The 10,174-nt window shown below is 37.7% G+C and overlaps 2 protein-coding genes across 3 annotated transcripts; both read left to right on the top strand.

Moving 5' to 3' along the window:
• Positions 1-917: 917 nt before the first annotated feature.
• Positions 918-4,247, top strand: LOC103943065 (plant UBX domain-containing protein 2). The gene is made up of 3 exons (XM_048585227.1): positions 918-2,134; positions 3,038-3,316; positions 3,812-4,247. The coding sequence occupies exons 1-3, from the start codon at positions 1,199-1,201 to the stop codon at positions 4,067-4,069; spliced, it is 1,473 nt and encodes a 490-aa protein (XP_048441184.1). The 5' UTR covers positions 918-1,198; the 3' UTR covers positions 4,070-4,247.
• A 2,008-nt stretch (positions 4,248-6,255) lies between these two features.
• On the top strand, positions 6,256-9,720 carry LOC103943066 (protein TIFY 6A). 2 transcript variants are annotated; one of them, XM_009353262.3, is made up of 7 exons: positions 6,256-6,635; positions 7,459-7,643; positions 7,849-8,117; positions 8,205-8,295; positions 8,435-8,726; positions 8,875-8,932; positions 9,343-9,720. In XM_009353262.3, the coding sequence occupies exons 1-7, from the start codon at positions 6,548-6,550 to the stop codon at positions 9,443-9,445; spliced, it is 1,086 nt and encodes a 361-aa protein (XP_009351537.1). In that variant the 5' UTR covers positions 6,256-6,547; the 3' UTR covers positions 9,446-9,720. The 2 variants fall into 2 exon arrangements, with proteins under 2 accessions (XP_009351537.1, XP_009351536.1); XM_009353261.3 differs by having other exon boundaries at positions 6,257-6,635; positions 7,846-8,117.
• The last annotated feature ends 454 nt before the right edge of the window (positions 9,721-10,174 follow it).

Below are 10,174 nucleotides of genomic sequence, written 5' to 3'. Positions count from 1 at the left end.
TGGCACCCATTCCTCTTCACGAGCGTCCAACATGCACGACTCAATTGTAACCGCAAGCTTGTGCCCGAAAGCGGAGTAGTGGTGGGCAACTGGACAGGACTAGGGGTAGATTTACCAACAGCCAAGGGGGATGCGGAACAACTCTGCACTTCCCAGATTCAGGATTAAAAACCTCGGAAAGGGCCGGCCATTTTTCAGCTAAGTAATCCTAGTACAATAATATAACGATGTTCCTCAAAAGATGAATTCAGTACATGGTTAGAAATTACAATTGAAGTTTTAAGTTCGATTCGCCAAAAAAGAAAATGTTCTAAACGAATGATATGAGTCAAGGTTGAATTTCAAATTCCTTCTACATGTTGGGACGACACGTACTGATAACATGATAAACAAACATGATCCATTTGTCAAAGTCAGAATCAATATTAATGAAAATAAAAAACTTGCACACTTTGGGCTTAGTAGCCCTTTACAAATTCACAAACCAAAAATGGCCTTCCTATTATAGTGTAATATCTACTTGTCCAATCTGACAAAATTATTCTTATATCGACATAATATAAATACATTCTCAAGACAATATTATTATTACACAATAATGGGGATATTCTCGTCAAAGAAGGTTAGTAAAAAAGGAAAACTAATGAAAATGGTTTGAAAATTTTGAGTTTTAACGATAATGACAAAATAAAGGGTAAAGTCAATAGTACCAGGATTGACTTTTTAGTGTAAAAATGTGGTTTTTTGTTAAAATAAACAGTACCGAGAGCTTTTCGTTAAAGTTACCTGGTAAAAATTGCATTTTGAGATGAAAAATTTTGGTTGATGTATTTGTAAAAGGACTAGTAAAGCCTATTCCCAAAATAGAACAAAAGTATTAAAATATTAAATTGACAGGGAAAAAAAACCCGCCTATGAAGCTCGTAAGGCCGTTTGGCGGGGAAAATTATCCAACGAACCCCGGCCAATGGAGCAAAAGTCAACCAGGAAGGGAGAAGCAACCAAGGCACTTCCCCTCCTCTTAATCCCTCATTCTTAATCCAGTGCAGTCCAATCCAATCCAATCCGCCACGCTTTTCCCGTTCCCTTCCAGGATCCCCCTCTCAAACACTAATTTCATCTCCCGATTCCGCTTCGTATCAACCTTTGATTGGATTCGATTCAGCTCCTCTTTTTCTTCTTCTTTCAATACATCGATATGGGTGACATGAAAGACAAGTTCAAGGGCTTCATGAAGAATACCTTCTCGTCTTCGTCCTCCGGTAAATTCAAGGGCCAAGGCCGAGTCTTGGGATCGTCTTCTTCCTCCGGCCCTGCCGATTCGGTCCTCACTCGCCCTAAGCAGGCTCCCCAATCCCATCCCAAACCCGTTTCGAATTCGAATCCAAATTCTTCGGTCGCCTTCCCAAATCCCAAGCCTTCGCCTCAGAAAACGCAGATTATTGATCAGGAGAAAACGCAAATTCCTGATCAGAGCAAGGCGGAGCCGTCGATCGATTCGAAGCCTGATCGGAAAACGGAAACTGGGTTTGATCCGTTTGACGCTCTGATCACGCCGGGGAAGAGATCCCAGAACGGGTTTACGCTAAATGTCTTCGAATGTCCGATTTGCGGGCAATCTTTTAGGTCGGAAGACGAGGTCTCCGTACATGTAGATAGCTGTGTTAATACTACGGTGGAGACCAAAAGTGTAGAGGGTGTTGGCGTGTCGGGGTCGCCGGATAACAGGTCTGAGTTGTCGAGGAGCGAATTGGAAGCTCGCATTGGTACCTTTGCTTCGGGAAATCCGGCTGCCGGGTCAGTTGAGGTTGTTCTGAGGCTGTTGAGGAATATAGTTAAGGAACCGGAGAACGTTAAGTTTAGAAGGATTCGGATGAGTAATCCGAAGATAAGGGAGGCCATTGGTGAGGTTGTGGGAGGCATTGAGTTGCTGGAGTTTGTGGGGTTCGAATTGAAAGAGGAGGATGGGGAGATGTGGGCGGTCATGGAGGTTCCAAAGGAAGAACAAATTAATTTGATGAAAGGGGGAATAGCATTACTGGAACCGCCGAAGGTACAAGAAGTAGATATTTCGGCATCCATTGCTTCATTGAAGGTGGATGAACCAGTTGAACCAAAGAAGGTCGACCGGCAGGTATGTTAACTATCAGTCTATCCTTGGTTTCTTGTTCATTTTTGTTTCATCGTTTATGGCAGTGTTCGCATGCTAATAATAGTTGATCATTTACTTTATGTCTTGGGAATATCCTTCCCAAAAGTTATAAATGTATGTTATGATAGGATTATAGAATCTCAGCATCGATTGGATTAGGAACTTGAAAAGATTGGAAAGCAATACTTAAAATCGTAAGCGATCAAACCTATGGTGGTAAAGGATTCATCAGTCAATTGATAGTCTGGAGACTGTTGCATTGATTTTCAACAACGCTTACCTGCGCATTCATTGGAATTGGTCAACTAGTCTGGTTTTGAAGTAGGCTCTAAGGCAGCATGTAAAGAAGTGACTTCTTATCGTAATAGCATATAGCTTGCCCAATTCCATTTAGTCAATCACCAGGTATGAAGATGGCTTTTGAAAGAAAAATCAAGGCAATTTTAAACCAAAAAAGTCATCAGAAGACTCCAGTTAAATGATGATAAAAGCACTTCAGCCCAAAACAAAAGTTAAAATGATGATATTATACAGAAAATTTCCAATGTTAAGGTTCATCTTGATGTCGAAGTGGTTGGAAATCAGAAAAAATGTTCTGGTCCAATGTCCTTGTCATTAAGTTTTCTATATTTCTGGTAATCATTGAAATGATCAAACTGGTTATAGATAAGTGCTCATATTACGTTTATTCTCTGTTTAATAACGTCAAATGATTCCGTTGTTTGGTATTGCCATTTTTTTTACTATTAAAGTTAAATACGCCCTGCATTTCATATTGCGGGATTCCCTTCGTTTTGTGATTTGTAGTGCTTCCTGTTTCAGATTTATGTCATCCATTTCTTTCAATTAACTTTTTCTGGTTCACCAAACTTTTTTCTTGTGCAGACGAGGGTCTTCTTTTCGGTCTCTGAAAGTGTGGCAGCAAGAATTGAGGTACCAGCATCTTTCTACAACCTCTCAGCTACGGAGCTGAAAAGAGAAGCTGAAATGAGAAAGAAGAAGATTGAAGATTCACAAATGTTGATCCCAAAGTCATTCAAGGAAAAGCAGGCAAAAGCTGCTAAAAGGAGATACAGAAAAACTGTTATCCGGATCCAGTTTCCCGATGGAGTGGTGCTCCAGGGTGTTTTTTCTCCATTGGAGCCAACTAGCTCTTTGTACGAGGTTAGTCTTTTACCATCCTCCTAATCTCTTGATCAATCGTCATTCTAGAGTATAGCAAGTTTTATATAGTACAACAGGGTGAAATAAATATTCTGTAGGAGTGTGCATGTCTATGTATAGATATGTTGGAACAAGTTTCTGCTTCTTTTTCAGCTCTCGTACTAATTTTCCAAGCAAACTTGTCAACAACTATCGGAATCTGCATTTTCTCCCGCTTTTTGAGATTTCATGTATTGTGCTGCATAATATGTTTAGTTTTTGATGTTCGAATACAGATGTAGTCTTCGATGTCTAGAACAAGTTTGCTTGGAAAATTATTACGTAGCCAGCCCAAATTGAGGGAAATGAAAACAAATCCAACACATGATACATATAGACTATTCGTGTTTGAGTGTTCTGCCGGGCTGCAAATTGTTCCTTACTACTGCATTTATTTCAAGTCAATAGTTCAACAATTTTTATTCTTTTTCTTATTGCTGGTTCTCGATGAACCAGTATGTGAGCTCGGCGCTGAAAGAGCCTAGTTTGGAATTCGAGCTGTTAAATCCTGTAGCCCTCAAACGGCGGGTGATCCCTCATTTTCCAGCAGCAGGAAAGAAAGCAGCAACACTAGCTGATGAGGATTTGATGCCCTCGGCTCTTGTCAAGTTCAAACCCATCGAAACAGATTCGGTTGTTTTCACGGGGCTGTGTAATGAACTCCTTGAGGTAAGTGAACCACTTACGAGCGGTTCAGCTGCTGCTCCTGTGTAAGGTTTGAGCCGTCAGTATCTTCGTGCATTTGCTTCTCCCGTTCACCTTGTAATTCTTCAGCCAAACTACATTTTGGATACCCATTTTTTCACCTTATATGCACATAAGATGAAGCATGTATTTTTCTGTGGTTTTGATTTACCAATGCAGAAATCTCAATGAATTTTGATCTTTGTAATTTTTGATGCAGTTATTGTTTTGCTGTTAATTACTTTTTAGTCACTGTTTTAGGCCCCGCTAGCGTTAATAATTTTACTTTGTTACAGCTTTAAAATTCAACTGATAAATACTTATGGGACTTGGAATTTAAAAATATACCAAAATCAAAATTTAATGATTAAAACACTCGAAATACTGAATATTATGTTTGTGCAGTGGAGTTCTTAATTCAAATTGAAATGTACAAAATTGATTTTGTGAATGGTAAAATTCATAATAAGAAATCTTTTACTTGTGCAGTGTTGGATAATTTAGTATCCACTTCGCTCTATTATATATATGTATGTGTCGTCCTTACATCGTGAGTCGAACTTGAAATTTCTTTTAACCATGCAAATACTTGAGTATTAGCATGAATTTCAACATTGGAGAAATAATAAACTGTATCGATAATTAATTTTATGATAAAATCTCAACTTTTGAATCGAGTTTTGCTAGAACAAGAGTAATGTGCAGAGTTTGACATCGGTCATTTTACAAAATAAATTACAACTTATATCAAATGGTTTCACTTTTAACTGTATTGAGGCATTTTGCATAAAATCTGCACTTATTGATTGCACGGGTGTTAAGTTGAAACAATATCGATGCTATTAGTAACAAACGGCAAAAATTTTAACCTCCAATTCATGTATGAGATTTTTTCAATCCAAACTATAGCGGTTAAATAAGTTGTTTGTTGCATTAAAATATTGATTGCACTTGAAAACAAAGAATGGTTAGATATTATATGTACTCTATCACGTGCACATACGTTCAGATTATAGATCTACAATGTAGACCTCAAAATCTTATGGGACCAAAAAGGACAATAAAAGAGCCAATGCTTTATATAAAAATACAAATAAATCAAAACAGAAAAAAACGTTTTTCTTGTGCAACAGATGGCTTCTTGTGGTGCAACTCACAAATTAAACGAATGGGGGGACACGTGTCACCTCACTGTCACGCCTCAGAATTGAGAGAGCCTCAAAATTTCCTAGGAGGAGAAATAGAAGGCATACTATGAATAACGTGGTCGAATATCACACATGAATTGGAGCATAGCATACTCACTACTCACGGTAGGAACTAGGAAGGTCGATTAACCTTTAATTAGTGAGTGCAGTGTTATCTTTTGAATAATACTTACGTACTCATTAAAGAGTACCATATATACTCACTTTTTAGACTTATCACACAAATAAATCAATCCAAGAAAATGAATCGCATTCATAATTGGCTAGACTCTTATGCTTAGAGAAACTTTTTCAGTACACGGTATATCAAGTGTTGCAATTCAAATGACTGAAGTTTTATTTTTAAAATTTTAACTAATTGTATTAGAGAGCTGCTAGATTCATTCCGTTGTTTTATTTTCTCATCCACTTTATATTTACACCAATTATAAAAAGTTAAAAAATTAAAATGTTATTTTCTCACCCACTATTATTCCTAAAATAACCCTTAATATATATATATATAATTAGAGATAAAAAGTCACATGACTATGCTTCAATTATACGATGTGGACAAATCAAGATGATCCACATAAAGTTATCTTTTACTTCTTCGATAGAAATATAGTCATCTACTTTTTCCATAGAAACATCATCTTCTAAGTTCATTCTTTTCGCTTTCTCTGAATGAAAGTAGATGAGAATGATGAGTTAGGATTTAAGGGAGACAAATCATCTAAACATAGCGTGCGAGTTATCAAGCCCAAACTTTTCTTTTTTATTTTTTATATAAAAAAAAAATAAGGCAAAAAGGGGTAACTAAGGGCCTTATTAAAAATTCATAAAAAAATAGATGGAAATATAAGACACTGAGATGAGAATAACAGCTCTTTTGTATTATTATATTCAATGTACGACATAAATGCCTATCTATTTGTTCAGGAGGTTATCCAATCAATTATCAATCTAATCACGTGGTGCAATGTTGCGCCACCGCTTATTTATCCACTCGCAGGTGGCACTGGGAACCAATCCGTGTTGCTCGAACGTTTCCCCCACGTGTTTCCATTACTCTCAGTTCCTTGTCAAAGCAAAGTCCCTCTCTCTCTCTCTCCTCTCTCTCTCTCTCTCTTCCTTCTCTCTCCAGACTCGGGACCTTGTAATTTCTTTATATTTTGTTTACTGAAGGCGGAAGTATTTTCCTTATAACTCTCAGATAGCTCGGGATTTTGGTTGAAGGATTTATTGTGTTAGATTTTTTTTCAGGTCGACTTTTTTGTTTGCTTTTTTTCTTTTTGAGTGATTGTGGTGGGCCGCTGAGATGGAGAGAGATTTCTTGGGTTTGAACTCAAGGGAGCCGGTGGTTGTGGTGAAGGAGGAGACCAACAACGATGGCGGCAAAGACCCAGGTCTGTGATATTCCCATTTGTCTTTTAGTCACAGAAAGTTTTCAGGTTTTCAAATTTTTAAATTTGGAATTTTTGAGCTTTTGGTCTATGAATTATATGTTATTTTCTAGTTCAATTGGAGTTGATCAATTTTAAATTTGCATAGCTGGTAAGTTATTAGAAATGATTAAATGGTTTGAATTTTAGTAGAAGGTACATAATGCTTGTTTTTTTTATGGTTTGTCTATATTTGAATTTGGTTTACTTAGCATGTATGTGAAAAATCCCCGCCTAACCTGGACGCTAGGTGGCTAGCCACTGTTTTGATTAATGTCTAGTTATTTGAAAATTAAGAAAAAACCTTTAAACTTGCTGAGGCGTCCGCCTAGACCACATACACCCGCCTAGCCCGCCTATACCCATCTAGACATCCGCCTATGCTGCAACTTAAGCAGAAAATAGATAACTTTCATTTTGCATTTTATTTTTTTCAATAAATTGTAAGAAACTTGTTGAATACTATGCTTGTTCTCTATGTTTTCATTATATTCCAATACTTCATAATATATGTGTCATTTTATTTTATAATTTATAATGAAATTATATATATTTTAAGTATAAACATACACTTATTTACATGAAATATAATGAACTTAGTTAAATCTGCCTAGTCTGCCAAGGCATTAAGCCCCAGCTCACCACCCGACTAGCGCCTAGTGTCTTTTAGAACCTTATCCATCCCCGTAGTTTGATTAGATTAATTAAAATATCGCTCTGTTAACAAACAGTGAACAATTTATCTTTAAGATGTGATTGTTTTTATTTATTTGTTTGTAATGTTTAGGGTATGGAAGAGGTGGAAGGGCACATTGGCCCTTTCCAAACAACGTCTCTGCAGTTCCTCAGTTTATGTCCTTCAAAGCTGCTCAAGATGATAGGACTAAAAAAATGGTACCTGATTCATTCTTGTCTTCCATCTCTGCGGATGCATTTGACCTTTGTCGAAAACAAACTACATATGAATCTCAGGTATATGTTGTCGCCGTTGTTGGTTAATTATCGTGTCATTCTCTTGTGTTTTGTATATTTGACTTGTAGATCGATTTGATTCATTATTTGGTTAATAACACCGCCGTAAATAATTGATGTGTTGGGAAGATTAGGATCAAATAGTGTCTTCTGGTATTGTTGCTGCCCTTCGCCTCATTGGTTTGTGTTTTTTATTATCTAGAAGAACTTCAATCACGATAGGCAAGGTGGGATTCATTTTTCTCTGACAGCTTATCCTAGGCAACGTGATATGCATTCTGTGCACCGTCCTCATGATACGAAGATGATTTCAGTTACAAGTCAAGGGATTTCTGTTCTAATGAGCAAGCCTTACTTGAAGAATCACTTTACTACTACTGGTCAGAATTTTTCCACCACTACCATGAAGCAGACGGCTCCAATTTCAGCTCTTCCCGTTACAGGTGGTTCCATTGCTGGGATCACTGAGCCATGGTAATTTTTAATATTATGCTCGAGTCCTTGGCCGACCATTTCATCAAAACAATTGAATTCTGAGGTTTGTTAAAACATTCTTTGTAGGAACAAAGTCAAGACCTCTGGGTCTCCTTCACAATTGACAATCTTTTACGCTGGTACTGTGAATGTCTATGATGATATCTCCCCTGAGAAGGTACCCTCCCTCACTCTATAGGTCAAACACACACAGACACACGTGCCCAGCGCGCACATGAAAACACAGGCTTTTCTTGTTGACAACCTTCTATTGGGTCTTAAGTCAGCTCTAAAATTGTTTAGGGATGTCTTTTCAGGCTCAGGCACTGATGCTTTTGGCTGGAAACAGTTGTTCTAACTCCTCGAGTGCTGCACAGCCCAAAGCTCAAGCACCGAGTGCAAAGTTGGCGGTGGAAGACGGTGTTGCTGTGAATCAGCCTGCAAATATACCCCCATCTGCTCTTTCTAGCCCCTTATCTGTTTCTTCACATACTGGTGCCCAGTCAGTAAGTGGGTCCACCAGCACTGATGAACTAATGTCAGCTAGAACGACCGGACGTCCAACCAGTCCTGTTAACAAAATGGAGGCTCCTTCTATAGTTCCTTCTGGTATGATACTCTTATTGAAAGTTGGTTCTTAACTTAGGAGTATTTTTTGTGTGCAATCTCAGATATGTGATCACAACCTTTTGCCCTTTTTCCCCCCCTTGATTGGACAATGTTTGCCATCTAAACTGGCATATGCTTTTCTGTACAGATGTTCCACAGGCTCGCAAAGCTTCCTTGGCTCGATTTTTAGAGAAGCGCAAGGAAAGGTAATTTTCGTTCATTCCAACTATATTATTTTGGAAACTATTATGAATTGCTCAGGGTCCATCAGAGTAAGAATTAGGGCCTTTGTTTTGTACATAAGAACCTATGGTCTGTAGAGTTGGCTATTTTTGCTGAGGTTATCTCGTGAATGGCACATATGGTATGAGGACCGGAGAACCTCGTGCCTTGGAAAATTTTAGTAGTGCGAGGGCTCGATGTTTCCATCTGGCCGCTGTCCTGCTTGAGTTGAGTTGCCTTTGATTGGATTTTTTGTAAAGGTTACTATACTTTTCGAGGAAAATCTAAACAGCTGACCTAACTTATTACCTCAAATAGAAACGCGGGCAGATTAATAAATCTGATTGGAATTGGACAGCTAATAATATATCGACTTCTGTTTTCGTCTGTGCAGGGTGATGAGTGCAGCACCATACAATTTCGACAAGAAATCACCGGAATATGGCACTCCGAAATCCAACCGAGTGAATTTCGGTCAACAAGGAGAACAACGATGATGTTTGATGCTTAAAGCAGAAGGGATAATTATTTCAAATTTTGCGTAGTACAAGTTAAATATGCAAATCACATTGTCATTCTTTGTGAAAAATAACAGTTATCCTTACTGTTTTAGAATTTAAGTTTAGTCCCGAAGTGTTTTGTAGGGTTTTGGCACCCCACCTTTTTTTTTTTTTTTTTTGATGATGCTAGTCGGATCCTTTTCCCCGTATCTGACTCTGTAATGTTGAACGAACAACTTTGTGTAATATATAAATTTCTATTGTTATTATTATTATTATTGTTCAGTTGTGAAAATAACTAAACATATGTTTTAAATTAATAAAAATGTTCAACCTTTCAACTAAAGCATGAAGCTGTTTTCGCAACTCGAATTCGTATTCTTTTTGTTACAAAAGAGTAATATTTTTGTTGTGTCAAGATTTATCCTCAACAAAAGAAACACGATAAAGACAATTTTTAAGTTAACAAGACTTCTCGTATTTTACAACTCGAGCTTATGATATTTCGACCATAGATTATTCGGCAAGACTCGCCCAAAAAAGACAGGAGTGGCAAAACATGAGGGTGTAGGTTTGGATTACGAATCACAAGGTGATACTTGACGCGATGTTACAAGGGCAGTGTAGGCGTGAGTCGTGGGAAACTGAACTAGACTGGACTGATGGTAACATATATTCACGTTTGGAACGACATTATTTTTGGTAGAGACTGAGTTTGACTGGTGG

This window comes from the organism of the source record quoted next, unplaced genomic scaffold (assembly GCF_019419815.1).
Source record: "Pyrus x bretschneideri cultivar Hongxiangsu unplaced genomic scaffold, Pyrus_bretschneideri_v1 Contig22, whole genome shotgun sequence".
Lineage (NCBI taxonomy): Eukaryota > Viridiplantae > Streptophyta > Magnoliopsida > Rosales > Rosaceae > Pyrus > Pyrus x bretschneideri.
This window is presented reverse-complemented; position numbering and strand designations above follow the sequence as displayed.